The 18,612-nt window shown below is 40.1% G+C and overlaps 2 protein-coding genes across 4 annotated transcripts in view; one reads left to right on the forward strand and one right to left on the reverse strand.

The window, feature by feature from the left end:
* Positions 1-18,491, reverse strand: part of LOC138014637 (E3 ubiquitin-protein ligase TRIM71-like) — a 20,223-nt gene extending 1,732 nt beyond the window's left edge. Inside the window, exons 1-7 of one of the 2 annotated variants that reach the window (XM_068861764.1) lie at positions 18,323-18,491; positions 4,955-5,291; positions 3,381-3,713; positions 2,737-2,922; positions 1,849-2,038; positions 709-887; positions 248-406 (exon numbers count right to left, since the gene is read on the reverse strand). In XM_068861764.1, the coding sequence (XP_068717865.1) occupies positions 248-406; positions 709-887; positions 1,849-2,038; positions 2,737-2,922; positions 3,381-3,713; positions 4,955-5,191 (1,284 nt within the window). In that variant the 5' untranslated portion in view covers positions 5,192-5,291; positions 18,323-18,491. Of the gene's footprint in view, positions 1-247; positions 407-708; positions 888-1,848; positions 2,039-2,736; positions 2,923-3,380; positions 3,714-4,954; positions 5,292-9,468; positions 9,715-18,322 lie in introns of those variants that run through there. The other variant, XM_068861763.1, reaches the window with a different exon arrangement.
* LOC138014635 (E3 ubiquitin-protein ligase TRIM71-like) lies at positions 1,182-17,513 on the forward strand. 2 transcript variants are annotated; one of them, XM_068861761.1, is made up of 4 exons: positions 1,182-1,196; positions 13,826-14,046; positions 14,757-15,693; positions 16,029-17,513. In XM_068861761.1, the coding sequence occupies exons 2-4, from the start codon at positions 13,936-13,938 to the stop codon at positions 16,553-16,555; spliced, it is 1,575 nt and encodes a 524-aa protein (XP_068717862.1). In that variant the 5' UTR covers positions 1,182-1,196; positions 13,826-13,935; the 3' UTR covers positions 16,556-17,513. The 2 variants fall into 2 exon arrangements, with proteins under 2 accessions (XP_068717862.1, XP_068717861.1); XM_068861760.1 differs by lacking the exon at positions 1,182-1,196 and adding an exon at positions 11,141-12,334.
* Positions 18,492-18,612: the final 121 nt, after the last annotated feature.

Consider the following 18,612-nt stretch of genomic DNA (forward strand, 5'->3'; position numbering starts at 1 on the left):
CGTAGAGAAACATGCCCTCATAGAAGCTACATGTGAAATTTAGAATTTAAGTAAAGTTGAGAAGTTTGATTCTCGCTACGTGAAAGAATCGCCATAAACTAGAAAAATTAACGAACTTGAGCTGATGGCATCAGCTTTGTGGGTTATTAAAACAGTGTGATTTTTTTTATTCATGCCTCCGAACGTAGATTAATTCTACTTCAACGTTTGTGCAGTTTAAGGATTTCTGACTTATTTTGCTCATTACCTGAATGCGATGGTTGTGATGATCTGAGATCACATACATGCCATCGAGGTCACTGACTACTCCCCAGGGCTCATAACACTCGTCATTGGTGTTTATGCCTTTGGGCGTGAACTTCAACATCAGTGGGCCTATGTTGGCGCAGTCTATACCAGAGGTTACCTTTGAAGGTAGAAAAAAAAACCCAGGTTATTTAGGTTTTGAGGCGGGGCCTAAGATTTAAGTATAGTCCTTGTCAGAGATGACTTAATTGAAAGTCTGACTGTTTGCGGAAGTGATCGGAAGTGATTTCTAGTTATTTAACTGAGACCATAAGCGTTAGTCACACGCGTCCAACCGGCCGCTTGTATGCAGGGATCGTGTGATAACCAACTGTAGAATCATCTCAGATCAGCATAAAAGGTTAACAGAAGTAACAAAAGTCGACTAGTAAAATGGGAAAACGATTCAAGTAATAAGCAAACCTGTAAATCAAAGGGACTGCCTTGAATAGGTTTACCACGTGCGTATATGGTGATTTGGTGATCACCCCTGGAGACTGGGGTGAAGGAGGCGGTGTAAGTGCCATCGTTGTTATCCTCAACCTCTGCTGTGATTGGTGAACCGTTTGGGCGATGTAGTTTGACTGACACGAAGTCTCCCCCTTAAGTGCAACAACGAAAAGGAGTATGAATGGTTTTTCAATTAAATTTCGTAAAATCAATCCTGACAAAAAGCAAATTACACGCTTCCCCGAATGGCGAGGGTTTAGCTGTGATTGGCTAAGTCAAACGGGTACGTGGCGCGTGATTTTTGAGAAGAGCATAGTTGACTCAGTGACAAGAGTGACAATGTGTTCCCGCCGGGTTAGATTACTGACTGGAGTCACCGAGGCCATAAGAGGGATGAGTTTATTGTCTCCTTACTCTGCTTCTAGATTTTGACTGGATTTGGCTCCAACAACTCCACCCAGGTATGCACTGAACTCATCAGAGACAAACCAGAGCCAGCTTCGCTAATAAGTTTAGTTCGGCCTATTCGTGTGATTTTTCATGAATACATGTTCAATACAGGTCAATACAGCTGGCTGCACAATGAGATTCATGTTACTTCGTGTATAGGGACGATATCTGTTTACAATTGCAAGCATTGCTTTTGTTACTCAAATTTGCCAACCATAGGAACAACAGACCTTTTGTTTCGACAGCTAATGGAGCTTTGGTTGGCACATTTATGACAATGGGTGACGTTAACGATGTATTCCCTATTTCTTCTTTTGTAAGGGTTCTGGTTAAGGTCATGGTTACAGGGTCACCTTGTCACGCCTCGAGATCTGCATATGCTACTTTCAAAAATACCATAATACTCTTTCTTTGTCAAGCATTGTTTCCAGTTTCTCTTGGGACTTACATTGGTCCAAAAAGAAAATAAAAACAATCTTTGTTCAAGATTTTGGAGGGCAACAAGGAGTATTATGGTATTATATTTTGAAATTGGCCTATTAGTGTTTACACAGGCGATTGATAATCTATCACTTGTCTTCAAGTTGCTGCGGAATATGAGTTTGTAAGAAGTGTTTTTTTTTTATAACTTTATTATTATATTTAGCCTGACTTTTCATTTACCATTTGTGCATGGTTCTCCGTTTCGGTCCTTAGCAATAACTGTGAACGTCGTCTTGTGCCCAACTTTTCCTCGGCTAAGTCCAGGTCCTTCTGCGCATGACAGCATGGGGAACAGATAACTTGTGGAAACTGTTCCATGTTTGGCGATGACTTTGGAAAGTTCTTCGTCATTAGAGGTGAAGTCAATGACCTAAAGATTAAAAATGTTTCAATTTTAGACCCATGAATGTTGATAATGGAGATTTTTGCGATTGCAAAAAAGTAAATATGCACGAATATGTTTTCCCGCGCTTTGAGCAACCTAAATGTAACTTGAGACTAAAATTATTTTTAATGCATTGTGCTGTATGCGCTTAGCTTAGATTATAGACTGCAAAATAGTCGGTTTTTACTTTCTTTTCTTCAAGACGCGAATTCTCCCGCGTACGCGAGCCTCCTCACACGCCCGTAGGGCGTGTAACGCGAGAGAAAAAGCACCAAAGCCCTTCTCCCCGGTCTCACTCTTTGTTTTCATCCTCGAGACGCATCCTACCAACGCAAAAATACGGATGTTTTGCAATGTACTTAGACTATTAAGGTAATACCAAAGCAATCATGACATTCCTTTAGCCCCTACGTTGTAGATGCTTGTTAAACGGTGGGTTATTTACCCTCGGCCAATGCAATTTCTCGGTATTATTTTACACCAAGAGGAAAACTTTGGCCGAATATTCCTAGAGGAAAGAACGACCTTTCAGTACTGTCACCAATGCTTTGAAGGAATCCTGGCATCTTTGGTCACTTGTGTGGATAAGTCTTAGTTTGCAATTGAAAGTGTAGAATTAAGTCAAGTGCAATTAATTGACTGTTACGCTCTGTGACTGAATAAGCAATTTGAAGCGATCTCACCTGATTATCTTCCGGTTCACACTGTGATTCGTGGTTATTGAGATTTTCAAGCCTGCTGACAATCTGTGGCTTCACCAACATAATTTCGGCTTCATTTCCATACCTGAGCACGTTCTCTGTGAACTCACAGCTACTCAACAGATTTGAAAGGTCTAGTTCCAATATTTGTTGCTGCGTGGATAACACCTGCGATAAAAAAGTAACAAACTCAATGTTTTGATCCTGTGAGTGTCAATTACCCAGCCCTTATTTTTTGTCAATTCAGATGGTATTTTCAATTCTATTGTTGGAAAGAAGTTCTGTTACGTTTTTCCATAATTACGAGAAATGCGACGCTTCGCAGATTAAACAGAAAAAATGTCCTTCTAGAAAAGAGTAACTAAAACACGGAGGATTGCCACATTTGTTGCCAAATATCGGGCATCATGTAATTCATATGCCACCTTAATTATAATGCTCTTAAAAATTCTAAAAACCTCTATCATGAATAGTTTAGCCTAAAATATCGCATCAAAAAACGAAAATTTGAAAATTGGGAAATTGCCTAAAATATAAAATTTTAACTACAAAGAAGTTGCCCTGCCATTGAATAATTGTTATTCCAGATGTTGTTGTTCAATTCATATCACAGCGCTCGCCCTCACCTTTCCTTTTGAGTTCGATATGTCTTCTAATTGACCAATCAGCTCTCGTTCCTGTTCTTCAAGTGCCTGGATGTGCTTCTGTATGGTGTCCCGGATGGTGTTTCGCACAACCTCCACCCTCTGGTGCAGATCATGTGTGACATCTCTCACTTCATCGACAGCAGCTCGGAGAACGGGAATTTTCCGCTTGGTCCTGTCTTGCAAAGCCGTGATAGAGGAACGATACTTCTTGACGGCCTCTCTAAGATCTACGTAGATGTGTTCTCGATGCTCGTAGATGGCGCAGTCCCGACAAATGGCTTCATCGCATGTTTCGCAGAAGTATTTCAATACCTGAAAAGTTATTGCAGAAGTTTTGGATGAATGAGATGGAACGCGCACGCCGTAACTAATACTTTAGAAAAATATTTTTAGGCAAACCACGTAGGCAAGTCACGTAATCTGCTGTTAAGGAAGGTACGTCGGCGAATGTTATTTACTGTGTGAGTTGTTTTTCGCAGAGCAGTGCTTGAATTGGTACTGTTACCAGCAGACAATTCTTTTAAACTGATTTGGTTTTCACCGATTTTCGCAAAATTCACCTAGTATACGTAAGAGGCAAATTCATAATTATCATAATGATGATTGTGAGGATCGTCATGAAGCGTTTGTTTCCTTCCAAATACCTTTTACGTTGACATCATTACAGATAGCTGCATTTGATTTTATTTGCTTATGGTGACTTGAGGACTAACGGTAGAGGGACACTTAATTGACATCAATTTTTTCTTTGTGATACTGAAGTTTAAGCGAAAGAGAAGGGGAGACTTTGCGACGCTTTCCAAAATCAGAGTGCATCTTTATAGGTGCAAAAATGGACATATTAGGATTTGATAGATTTCTAACAACAAATATGTTTATGACCATACGATGATGAGACAGACACCAAATCTAAGATTGTGACGAAGGGTTTTCTAACTCTTTACCTCATTTTACTGATCTTGTGGATAGAGAAAAGCCAGGGATGAGTGTCACCAACTTAAGGCGATTGCAAACAAGAAAACATTGTTTCCCGAAATGTTTCCTCGGCGGGCAAACGAGGAAACATTTGCTGAGGAAGCAAAAATATTGCTTCCGCAACAAATGTTTCCTTGGGCCACAAACGGGGAAACATTTGCCTCCTCAACAATGTTTCCTCATTTGCGGGCGCCTTCAAAAACTCAGAAATAACTCATGAGCCTCACAGCCTATCAAAACACCGATAAAACGTCACGTGTATGAGCTTTGTATCCTGATCAAACACTCCTCGTTAGTATTCTTTATATAAAGAATACTGATAAGGCATAGCTCGTTTTTCTTGTACGCTAATATTCTCCTTTCGCAATTGTAACCATTGTTCTGAGTCCAGAGGGACATTCTTCTTGTGGAATGTTTTTGAAGCCGTTCCAAAAAACCAGCAGCATGTGTTGCCACGTGTTTTTAAACCCGATAAAGCACTGCTACTCCTTTTTTAAGCACACACGAACAGTAACTTGTGAGTTTTAAAACCAAAACAAAACAAAGCGAGCGAAAAACAAATTAAATTAAAACCTCACCTCTCGAGGATGAACTGAACAAAATGATGGGCACCGAATTATTTCCTTAATCTCATTGGCCTGAATTTCATCAAACGACAAAATCCGATGATCTTTAGTTTGACGGATTCTCTTGTGCGCAAATACACAGTTTGAACAGAGGTTTTCCACACAATCCAAGCAGCGCGCAGTGGCCTGTGAGCTATCCTCGCAGTTGGTGCATTTGGTTGGATTTTGCACGGCAAGAACTGTCAACATGTTGTTGATGAAGAAGTTGAGGGGAAATGCATCTATGCCTTTGGCGGGGACTGGCACCAGTAACTGGCACGTTAAACACTCGAGAGTGCGGTCTTGAGGCCTAAGATGACGAAACGCAATTATGATTTAAAACGGCGTTTGTTACGAGTTACAAGAATTGAAGTGCTGTGGAAGGAATCGATGTTAACAGGGCATTTTGTTTAGTCAAAAGAACCTTCAAGGCCTTGTTGAGAAGGAGACAGTAAGGACTTTTAGATTAAGGACAGCGACGTCAGCGAAAACGTCATCGTAAAATATGACTTTTAGTACGTGCGCTGTAATTGGCTAAATTAGCGGGTCGTATTCTACAGTACGGCCCGCTAAATTTAAAATTTCGACAAAACATCATCTAGCGATAAAAGTTAAAAAAGTTTTACAAACTCGGAGCTAAAAGTTAAAACTTATGAAATATTTCGTCCGTTTTCAACCGGACTTCATCAGTCAATGATGTGAATGTTAAAAAGATGAATTTTAAAAAGGTTTTTTAACGTCTCTTGGGGGTTAGAATTGTGTCATAGATGGCTGCTAATAGATGCCCGTTAGACATCGCCCAATTATCTGTTCTACTAGAGATGTGCCTCTCGAGCACATACTTCACATTCCAGGGTGAATTCTACAAACAAAAGAAAGGAGCCGCCATGGGGTCTCCAATTTCCCCTGTAGTGGCCAATCTCTACATGGAACAGTTCGAGAGCAGAGCTCTGGACACCGCCCCCACCCCTCCAACTATGTGGTATCGATATGTGGATGACACGATGGCCAAGATTCACGAAAACGCCGTCGATTCCTTCTCAGAACATCTAAACTCCATTGACCAACATATCCAGTTCACTTCGGAACAAGAAAAGGATGGCAGGATTCCTTTCCTTGATACCTGTGTGAGTATTAACCAAGATGGTTCTACCAAGATCTCCGTGTACCGCAAACCTACGCACACGGACCAGTACCTAAACTTCCAATCAAACCATCATCTACAACAGGAAAGAGCGGGGGTTAACACCCTGATGTTGAGAGCTCAGACCTTGGTTACGGAAAACGATGACAGAACTAGAGAAACACAGCACGTCAAGCAAGCTCTAAAAATGAATAACTATCCAGAATGGATGCTAACAATACCACATCCAAAATCTACAACAGAGGATACCGAAGAGCCTCAAAACGAGAAGAAAATCTATGCATCAACGCCATACATCAAAGGAATCTCGGAACGCCTGCAAAGAGCTTTCAAGTCACATGAGGTTACACTTATTCATAAACCCGTCAATTCTCTAAGATCACAATTGGTACGTGTCAAGGACACAACTGTCAATCTCAAGAAATGCGGTACTGTGTACCAGATCCATTGTGAGAAGTGTAAGAAGGAGTACGTTGGCGAAACGGCCCGCTCTCTGGAAATCAGGGTAAAAGAACACCAATCAAGAAGTTCATCAGCTATTCACGAGCATTGTCGCCTGGAGGGCCACTCGGTGGACTCAAATAAGACAAAAGTACTATCAACCGAAGTTAACACCTTCAAACGCAGGATAAAAGAAGCTATTCAAATTAAACTTACGAAACCGGCGTTAAACAGAGACAATGGTTACGAATTAGCAGCCATCTATGACACAATTCTAACCCCCAAGAGGCGTTAAAAAACCTTTTTAAAATTCATCTTTTTAACATTCACATCATTGACTGATGAAGTCCGGTTGAAAAACGGACGAAATATTTCATAAGTTTTAACTTTTAGCTCCGAGTTTGTAAAACTTTTTTAACTTTTATTATGCTTCCGGAGCAGGAAACAAATGTTTTTAATTGTATCATCTAGCGAGTTTTTCATGTCATTTCTGTTGCATAAACTTGTACTGAAAACTGTTTGAATCTTGCAAGCAACTATTTCAAACTTAACAGCCATGAAGATTTAGTTTTTGGGATTTTGGCACGGCATTCTTTGTGGCAGTTGAACCTTCCGCTTCACTTTGACTAGTTTCCTTGCCCGTGCGCCGGTTAACCTCAGAGATATAATAAAAATCTTACTAACCTCGTTTTCTCGGTCCGTACTGTAAGTTACGGATCCTCGTTTTTTCCCGTTGATTTATGGCCCAAGCGCGAAGCCTAAATCTTTCGCGATTATTTTATTTCTCGTTCCCGTTCTACACAATTGGCAAAATATCCTAATAGTTAAAAGCGGCAGCGTCACGCTATTTTAGTCAAACTTTAGGACGCAGAAGACGTTTTTGCATCAATGAAGACCAAAAATAATGCTGTAGTTCTGTTACCATTAACTATTGAAGTGCACTGAAGCTGTTCTTTCTCGTTTGCGGCCAAGGATGGAGAGGATGGAAATGGATTGAAACTTGAAAAAACTGGCCAGTTTTTTCAAGTTTCGAGACGATATCTTCAGAAAGTCGCCAAAAATTAAATGCGAATAGCTCTTTGTACCATAAATACATTTCATATCTTCTCAGTGGGTCGTCAGGAATGTAGTGCGTGTGAACTAAAGTACTAATTTAACTGTTCACGTAGTTTTGACCAAAAAACAGCAAGTTTAGTATGACAGTTCCCCTTTAAACTCATTTAGCGCGAGCAGTTTCAAAGTACAAGTAGAGAACGAAACATTCACATTTCAGTCCGTTTACGTTGTCGTCAAAACCTCAAATATGGTGATCTTTACGTTGTTATTACGCAAAGCGCCGCAAAACGTTTCAGAAAAGTGCGTGCTGCACGTGCCGCACGTGCCTGCCTCGTACCCAGACATCTCTCCATTGAAAACCAATAAACGTGCGAGGGAGGAAGGGAACCTCTCGTTTCTTTTTGCTTTCCCTGGTGCCTCGCGCTCGTCTCGCGAAACGCCTGAGGAGGAGGCAGCCGCACGTGCCACATATGCCGCGCGATTACTTTTTCTCTTTTAACCAACTACCTATATTATTGTTTTGTGGCGAAATCCCCATGCTGGCATAATTCGACATAGCAAAAAGATAAGGTGGAATTATAGAGCCTGCAAAGTTTAAAAGAAGCGCACAGATAACGTAGAACGTCGTACATAACTGAAATATATCAACCTTTAAATTGTGCTCCCATTGTCAACGGCCAATCACATAGAACAACTTTGAGGATCACCTTAGCGTTGAACTTGAACAAGCATAGTTTAAGGCGGGTTTCGCTAGTTGTTATGAGATCTTAATATGGCGCAAACTATGAGATTAATTTGTCAAAATCAGAAAGGCGTCTTATTGGCCGTTTTTGCACTAGAGACGCATAATTCGTCTGGAACGAACTTAGACAGACATTTTTTCTTCGTTTGTAAAATTCGTCTAGTATAAAGACGGGAAAAAGAGGCATTAAGCGTCTGCAGTAGACGAACTATATATCTGCCTTAGTACGTCTTCCAAGACGCACTAAACTGGATAGTTCCTACAGACGCATTATGCGTCTTGTGTTCGTCTTTATACTCGCGTCAATTTTTGGAAGAAATTTTATTCTCACGTTCGATAGCCACCTCTTCAAAAGTAAAAATAATTGTCTGTCATCAAAAACAATGCCTTTTGTCTATTGATAACATTAACACTCACTCACACTACCTTAGTCATTTTCTGTTTCTTTTTCAACATTATTTCTTACGGGGTTAAATACTTGAATTCCACTACTATATTGAGTTTGTAAACAGTTCACTGATGCGCATAAGATAGCTATTTTTTCCGGTACCCGTCAAATCCGAGATCTTTCATCTTTAAATATTCAAAACAACATTTTGATCTTTTGGTCAGTTTTGAAACTTGTAAATTTTAACTTAATTTAAATTGAACCGTTTATTTGATCCGTTCTTTGCCCACTACTTAAGCTTAGGGCGCTTTCCATTTGACAGAACTGACCGACCAGGTCGGGTATTTGGAAGGAATAATTCTACAACGCCTTCATATTAACACAATTCGAAGATGATATATACTCCACCAGAAGGATGCGAGAGATTTTCGTGCAATTGTTCCTTCAAATTGCTGCATTTTCTTTACAAAGTGACGGGTCTGACCGGCCAGTTCTGACAAAAGGAAAGCGCCCTTAGTCGTGTTTCTTTCAACTTCTAACAAACAGAGTGTGCAGGTTTTTAAAAGCCGCGAGCAAGATTCATACTGAAATTGAAATAGGAACTTACTGTCATAACGTAAGACAATTTTCGAACAAAATGTTAAAAACGCACGAGAAGATTTGAATTCCAAGAACTAAGAGGCTCCTAAAGGCCACCTTAACGCATTAATTTTTACCTTATTCTTGAATCCAGGCAATTTTGGCAAAATGAATGAAGGCAGGGTAACACCTTCGGATTTTTGTACGTCTCGTTGCAGATTCCACATGTTAGTTCGTAATGATCGGTGATTTTATTCACCGGGACCGAGCCCATGGTGTGAATTTTCGTGGGACTTCTACATTGGTGATTCCAGAAAGTGCGCTTGTTTTAAAAGCCAACCTCCTTTCTCGGTTTCCTTTCTCGCAAACAGCGTCAGTAAAAATGTCGAAGAAATGTAGCAGGTTGATTTCATGCGCTGACGCACTTTCTGATTGGTTAAGAGCTGATAAGTGATGTAATGGTTGACTTGGATCAAGGATTGTTTACGAGGTCAGAAGTCCGATGACCAGAGGCGTTCAACTTCGATATATACAAGGCGTTTTCAAAGAAGAGATCGTAGGTTTTGGATTGATTTCCCCGCGAACCCCGACCTTTCCGCCAATCATAAGCGTTACACAACTCGTTATTCCCCTTGGAATTGAAAATGGGCACTCCTGGGATGCAAAACGTAGTCCCTCAAAATGACGTAACAAAGATATATACACTTCTGGTTATGGCATCCTGACGAGGTCATGGTTAATTAAAGAAATTTTAGGTGGGTAAATAAGAGCATTTTTTGTACTTGCTTTATAAAAGGCAGATTCGTTCGAAGAAGTTAATCGGGCACCTTTATTTTCATAGATAAACCGCAAAAAGTCCTTAGATGAACTCTTCACAATGCTTCAGTAACTTAATTACTGCATCAACTGAAAAAAAAAACCTACTTTGGAATTCGTAATGTTGAAATTGTTTCATAAGGTCTTCAAAAGAGGTCTGCATTAAAAGCCGGAGGCTAAAGTTGTTTGATAGATATCACAATAGAGAAACGTCGCAAGGAATTATCTTTTTGATAATCAACTCCAAACCAATAAGCGTATGATTGCAAACTCGTGTGTAACGAATTAAAGTACAAGGCCAATTTCACATCCAAAATGTGGTTCACTGAACCCACCAGTTCATATACGCTTGAACGATTTTCCCGCCAAAACTAGCGTCAGGCGACTATCCATAAAGATTACCATTAGACACACCATTAATTACTTACGAAATGACGCTATAAACTAGTAAGAACTCGATCGCCATCGGGGTAAATAAATGCACCTCGCACAAAATGCGGGAATAAAACAGGCAATCGCATGCAAGTTGCGATCGCTTTTGATTTTGCTTCTCATTCGTTAAAATGGGCTCGATCGCGTACTGAATTATTTTCATTTTCAATTTAAATTTGCTAACAAAAATATTTAATATTTCTCTTTAGTGTTTCATGGAAGTAACGGGTGGTCTGAACGTAACCGTAGAAAAGATACCTTATAAATAAAAGTTAACGCCTGGTTCAGTCTACCACCTCGAAGTTTTTGGTGTTTGCAGTTCCACAAGTCATATTACTGTTCGAGCTCAATGTCAGCTTAGGAATTGTGGTTTGGCGCGCAAAGAGCATGCAACGAGAACTTATACTACATTTAAATTTTAGTTTAACTAATACTTACAATGAATTAGAGCACGAAAATTTTTTGATTGGTGCTTTTCGCTAGTGTATAAAATGATATTATTTTAAAAACACTCGAAGAGAAATTTCGTATGTCCGTGTGACCATGTAATATCCTTTATTTATCAGTTCAATTTCGGTTGGTTTTATTCGAGCACATTGACTTGACCGCACTCCTGAACACGAAGCAAGGAAAATATCACGACCCCTTGAATCTCCTGGAAAGCGATCAATTTGAAAACAAAATAACATCACTGGTACCGGTTAGCCATTGTTCTTTTTATATAGCTAAATACGCCCTTCGTGATCCAGAAATTCACGGAAAACTGATAATCTCCTCTCCTTTGAAAAAGTTAAGATAGGCATTCTACTTAAGGTTTTTCGGTAGATAAGGAGTTCTTCCCTTTCCAGAATGATTTAACTGGGCATAACTCCCGAGGGTTTGACTTCTAGTCAATAATTTGAAAATACTCAGTTGTCCAAGCAATTGTTACGAGCAATTTACCAATATATTTTAAGCTGGAGTTGAAGGCCGCTCTCACGTACCTATTATTTTTTCATCTTGAACTGAAAATAACTTTTAAAAAAGATCAATTTTGAAAAACATGGATGATAAATGTTTTATAGCATTATCTCATCGCGTAAACGGTCAACTAACGGGCGAAGCGTGAAGCGTAAACGGTCGATTAAAAAATCATCCCTTTCAATGACCGCTTAAGGGTTGCAACGAGTAAAAAACGGTCACAAATTATGGCCACAGTGAAAGACGAGAAATACTCGCCGCAATCGTTAGAGTGCCCGATCTGTAAGAACATCTTCAAGGACCCAAAAATCTTATCATGTCTTCACTCGTTTTGCCGGAAGTGTCTGGAGAGTTACGATGTGATAGGAGCGGGAACCAACTCGATCGTCTGTCCCCTCTGCCGAAAGCTGACTCCAATTCCGATGGAGGGAGCCCAGATTCTCCCAAGCAACTTCCTTCTGACCAACGCGTTGGATCATTTGTCCGTAAAATCAAGCAAGGAGTATACTTTACACTGCACAAACTGCGAAGACGAAGCGCCGGCGACTTCACGCTGCCTAGAATGCGCCGAGTTTCTGTGCTCGAACTGCGTTTTGGCTCACCGACGAATACGAGTCACCAAGGACCATCGCATCCTGTCGCTTGACACGCTTCAGGCGGATAAACAGACGCTGCATAGACCGTCGTTTTGCCCGCAGCACGTTGATGAAATGTTCATGTTTTATTGCGTTCCTTGTGACTGCCTGATATGTCGCGAATGCACCATCTTGGATCATCGCGGACATAAATATGCTGGTAAGAAATCAATATTTCCATAAACCACATGTTACATGTACAGGCTAGAAGACCTTAGCCGAAACAGCTCAGCCTAAAATTGAACAAAACTAATTCTTGCAACTCGTTGTTTTGATTCCTCAGAAATCATGAAAAATATAACCAATGACTGGAGGAAAAATCAGATGCACAAATCTCGGCTTATCATTTTAGTTAGCGCCATTCAAAAGCATCCAGCCAATACATGTATACATACGGGGATTTCTCATTTCCATTTGATTCAATTTTCTCCTTTGATATTTATAATTTCCATTCGAAGAGAATGATTGAGAACAAAAGAATATTCAAGCGAGGAACGTTTGATAAAGAGCTCTTTAAAGAACAGTCTAACTTTTATCCTTCAAAGAGACTGAAGGTCCCGGAAAATATGATTCAATAAAAATTCATCATTCATAGTACTGTAGTCGAAGTTTAGATCGAGTAGGTGACACAACATTAACAAATACTGCTTTCGTAAAAATATACTCTAAAAAGTTTGGTCAACAGGTGATGAAATAAAAGGAACAGATTTATGAAAAGAACACCAGCAAAACGAAGCAAGCAGTGTTTTTTTCAGCAAGAACAGAAGAAAATCAGTAAAAGGAACGGAGTGGATTTAACTTTTTTCGAATCACCTTTGACCAATAAAAGCTATCGTTGAATTATAAAGCATAGAAAAGATTTTAAAACGTTATTTTAATTAATTAAGAATTGATTGGTTCAAGCAATTTTGGTATTTCTTATGAGTACGTATTTTTTACGAGTAAGTGTAGTGATTGGCTCAAGAAATATCCCTCAATTTTGATTTTCAGCCAATCAGATTCGAAAGCTAAACGGTTTTCCACCCTTACAGCCAGCAGCGTTTTAACGTCATGGTTCGCCCATTTTATCAATTGTCACTGTCTCTTCCTATCTTTTTTGGTTTTGTTCAAGAGCACAAGAAATTGTACCTTCAATGGGAGAGTCTGTGTTTCGCCGGTTAACGCCCTCTACAATCACAAACAGGTTAAAGTGATTACAAAAACTATGGAATTCGTGGTCGAGTCAAAACTGACACCACAGCATTGGAAAATATGTGTACATCCTTACAGAGGCGGTGTGATACCCTACCTTGACCCTGTGTAAGCGAGAAAACATCATAAATTTTAAATTGCAATTGGGAGAACAATGACAAATATCTTACGGAACAAGGAGCATAGAATTTGTTTAGAGATCAAGCGGGAACAACTCGTAATTTCAATCAGAGAGATGGGAACGCAACTCCGGTTTCCTCCTCTCCACAAAAACCAATATTTAATTTGAGTTAATTTCGTTATTTTCCCCAACTAGTGTTCTTGTGTTAAATCCATTGACAAGTTAATAAAGTTGTTTTTGTTTTTGTTGTTGTTGTTGTTGTTGTTGTTACAGTCCAACGGGAGAATTAAAATTTTAAAAGCGACTTATTTGAATCCTCCCCTGAAATTTGCATTGCAGGTCTTAAAGAAGCGTTGGAGGAGAGGAAGCTACTCATCGATGAGCGCTTGAATTTCTGCATCGACGAAAAGATTCCTCCGGTCCAAGATGCAGTGCACGAGGTCAAGGCCATGGCTGCTAAGCTGCGCGCACGCGCTGAAGCTGCTAAAAGCGAGATTTGCGCCACTGCAGAAGAATGTGTAAAGAGAATCGTCTCCAGGAAACAAGAAATACTAGCGAGGGTACAAAAACTTTCTGTCAATTAAAGTCGTTGTAGCTAATTCGCGAATTTAATAATATTAGAAATAATTAATATTTATTACTCATTTAAAACAATGTAAGCAACCAGACTTGCAAGTTAACATGTATTTCCACACTATAAAACTAATTAGCGACATTAAAAGAGTCATTCCGGTTTTCCCCCCACCCAAAAAAACCAACCTTTGACTTGATTTGTGTTAATTGTTAATTTCATTTTACAGTGTCCCCAATTAGTGCTACAGTGCTAGAACGACTAGACATTTAAATAAAGTTCCTTTTCTTTACTTTCCTGATTGGGGAGACCGTAATTCAAAACAAACGTTGGGTTTTGGTGAGAGGGAAAAACCGGAGATCCCGAGAGAAGACTTTCACAGGAGTACGTGGGAAAGTACTAAACTCAATCCGCCACACTACACCAAACCTGTATCCCTTTGTATTATGCTGTTATGTTTACTGTACAGTGAATGGGAGAATTGTCTTTTAGAATTATCTTTTAGCTAAATTATCTTTTAGTTCAAACCCGAGTTCCCCGACGAGAAAAGACTTTCACAGAAGTACATAGGGAAGTACTAAACTCAATCTACCACTACACCAAACCGGCATCCCTTTGTATTATGCTCTTTTGTTTACAGTACAGTGAATGGGGAAATTATCTTTTAGTTCACGAATACATTGTTTATCTTGCAAACAGGTTGACATCATGGAACAGGAAAAAGAAGCTGTTCTCCGCAGCCAACAAACCCAACTAGAGATTGAGCTCTTCAAATACACAAGCTCACGTGACTTTGTTGAAAACGTGCTCCTCCATGGAAACGAAGTCGAGATCATCCAGCTTCGCCAGTTGATGCTTGACCGTTTGGATGAACTAAATGCGATAAAGCTGGATTACAAAGAGCCAGAAGAAAACGATGTCGTGGACTACATCCTCGATATGAAATCTGTAGAAAGCGTGGCGACAACGATGGGTCGGGTGACCTCAAGCGTGACATTCACCGCCTTGTGTAACGCTCGTGGCCTCGGAATCAAATCGGGTAAAGTTGGAGTGGAATCGTGCTTTGTCGTTGAACTGAAAGACCGCTTCGGACGCACTTCGGTTGAAGGCGATCATACCTGCCCAGTTCAAGTCAAGGTCCAAGCTCCTGAAGGATTCTTCCTCGGAAACAAGGTCACGAATAGCGGCGACGGAACCCTGAAAGTGCGATACACTCCGGTCACGCGTGGCAAGCACATTCTACATGTGACAGTCCGTGGGCGTGAGATTGAAGGAAGTCCTTTTAGCGTCAGCGTGTTTGAAGGAATTGACTACCAAAAGGTTGGACCAGCATTTATGAAAATAGGATCCCAGGGGACCAAGGGCGGAGAGTTTAAACAACCCTGTTCTGTGACAACCGACAAAGAGGGTAATATCTATGTCACAGATTTTGTGAATTGTCGCGTTCAAAAGTTTGATGCGCTTGGAAAGCATCTTCTAGACTTCGGATCTCGGGGAAGCAAGGATGGGCAGTTCCAGAACCCATGCGGAATTTTGGTGGATAATAATGGCATAATTATCGTGTCAGATTGGGACAACCATCGCATCCAACTCTTCAGCCCCGAAGGGAAATTTATCGGCAAATTTGGAGCTAAAGGTGAGAGACTATAATACCGTAGAAGCCAGGCAGGTAGCACAAAGGCGTTTCCGGTTCTCTTCTAACTGCCTCCTTTCGACTCTCTGTACCTCACGCGTCAGCTATGAATAATTCATGTATGTCGCTGTCTATGCACGCATACTCAGTGATGAGTCGGTGTAGGAGCCAAACGCGGAAACGTCGAAATTCCAAGGCAAATTAATTTATGCAGTCGATCGAAAAATCATACGTTGCTTTCAGAAAAAGTTTAATTTTGTCTCTGCATAAAGATAAAGCGTTTGTTTTTTCATGTCCATTCATTTCTGACAACCTCTAAATTGATGTCACATCTTTAGGACTTGATGACGGAAAACTGACCCACCCAGCTGGCTTAGCTCTGAACAAGGATGGTAACTTGCTGGTTGCTGATAAAGACAACCACAGGATACAAATCTTCAATATGGATGGCACACATATCGCATCATTTGGTTGCTATGGCAGCGAGAACGGACAGTTGAAGAGTCCAAACCACCTGGCAGTCACCCAGGACAACGGTTGCCTAGTGACCGACACCGAAAATAACCGCATCGTAAAATTTGATTGCAGTGGCAAGTTCGAGTTTACTTTTGGAGGAAAAGGCAGCGAAAAAGGTCAGCTTGATCGTCCCGGGGGAATAGCGGTTGATCCCGAGGGATTCATCATTGTGGGTGATTTCCAAAATCACCGCATCCAAATCTTTCAGCCAGATGGAAAATTCCACGCCGCGTTTGGCAGTGAAGGAGATCAAGATGGAGAATTCAAGTTTCCTGGTGGAATAACACTGACTCAAGATGGAAGAGTTGTGGTTGCCGACAGACATAACCATCGAGTGCAGGTTTTTTAGCTGACACTCCCGAATAGCAAGGGAAAAAACCAGTAGACACTGCTTGAAGGATGCTTAAAGAACACCTCGTTGAGTCAACAAAATTGCCCAACTGGAAGGAAAAACATATGCATTCTATCATTTGAACACAGTGCAAAATGTACAATGATTATCTATAAACCTTACTAAGCAACAAAAATCTAACTGCAGATGCTCAGAGATTACTTATTGAAATAATAATTACAAGATTTTGGTAGAATTTTAATTTGTCAGTTTATCAATCTCCATATATGTACAGTGAAGAAAATAGCGCTTAGTAGCAAAAGAATAAACTTATCATATGTTTTTTTCCAAACTTCCACGTCACCCCGTTTATAAAAATTGTATCTTGAATAGTTTGCGCAGACTTTGAGTTATGCCTGAAAATTTGTTTAGTTTTTAGAGAAAGAGAATAATTTTAAAAATCCTGTCCTTCTTTTTACTCTTTGGCCAGGGCATGAGAATTTAGATTTACTTAATTATGATCCGTGGTAATCACATTCGATGGATCAAAAAATGAGGTCCATTGTCGACAATGGTATAGTAAAGTATAATGTAGTATAGCATACTATACTATACTATACAGTATAGTATACTAGTATAGTACTAGATACATACTATGTATGGTATACATGTAGTATATAAAAATAATATATATATATGTATATATATGGCATAGTGCTATATCATATAGTATAGTCGCTATAGCATAGCGACGAAGACAAACCATGCTGACGGTTTAAGAAAGACAAACTCTATTTTAACAAAATGAGATTGAATTGATAACTTAATCAGTGTATTGACATGGGCATAGCAACTGCTGTAAGGAATGCAAGTTGATAGTTCAAGCAGGAGTCAAATTAGTGGATAACTAACGTTAAATTTTTATCATTGTGACGGGTAAAATAGTTATTACTCTTCCTAAAAAATTCGATAGGGTTCAATAGCTTGCCTCCTTTATCGAATGGTCATTGGGGAGCTTTAGCAACGACAACGGCGACGGCAACGAGAACGAGAATGTTTTTGAGATGACGTTCTCGTTGAAGTTCCCGTTGTCGTTGTAAAATCTCCCTATTCAGTGCTGCAGAGAAAGCGAAGCTAGCGAGCAGCAACATAATCTGAATTTAAGGAAATCTTATGAAAGCTGCGACGAACTCTCGAATTCACCACTTTTTACCAGAACACATCACATTTAACCAGAATGCATTGCATTTAACCAAAATGTCCTGCGCCACAAACGACCTAAAAAATAAATGAACAATTCTGACATCTGACTTTGAGCTTCGTATTTCATTTTTTTGGCGCAGTTACGCGTCCTTGGGGTCGAATCATAAGAAGTACTGTGGACGATGAAATTGTCGTTAACCGAACTTGAGATGATTGGAAAAAACACGACGAAACCGTAAAACACTATTTCCAAATGTGATGCCATTCACGAAATCGAAACTGACTTACGTGCTTCAAGCCATGGCACTGCCAATCATCACATGGGTTGAGTCCCATTGAAAAAGCCCTAGGTCCTTCCTGTGGAACCCAGGTCCCCTGAATGTGACAATAAGCAGACAAAAAAAACAAAAAATAATTTGGTTGCTGAAATTTGCCTGGATCACTGATATCGGGCCAAAAAAAATGTTGCATGATCACTAAATGACATTTTGTGATGCAAAACTACCCAAAAATGCTAGCAGTGTGTTTTTTTCGGAAAATCGCCGAAAACTTAGAACTCTCAAAAATTAACAGAAACATCACCTTCAACTCCACATCCCCAGCAAGCACAGACGGAGAATCCGAGAGGTCGTTGGAGAGCCAACTTCACAATACAGATCAGACTCACAGCATGATCACTAAACTCATTATCAACTACAGCATCATCAACAACAGGAACTCTCTCATCCTCAATAACACCATTTTGCCAACTTATACAACCTCGTTCCCAGGGCTTTTCTCCGCCGAGGAGGAGGTGGGAGAAAAGCCCTGGGAACGAGGTTGCCAACTATATAGCAACTTTTCCAATTTCATTAACATTATTTTTCATATCA

The sequence above is a fragment of the Montipora capricornis genome, chromosome 8 (genome assembly GCF_036669925.1).
Source record: "Montipora capricornis isolate CH-2021 chromosome 8, ASM3666992v2, whole genome shotgun sequence".
NCBI lineage: Eukaryota > Metazoa > Cnidaria > Anthozoa > Scleractinia > Acroporidae > Montipora > Montipora capricornis.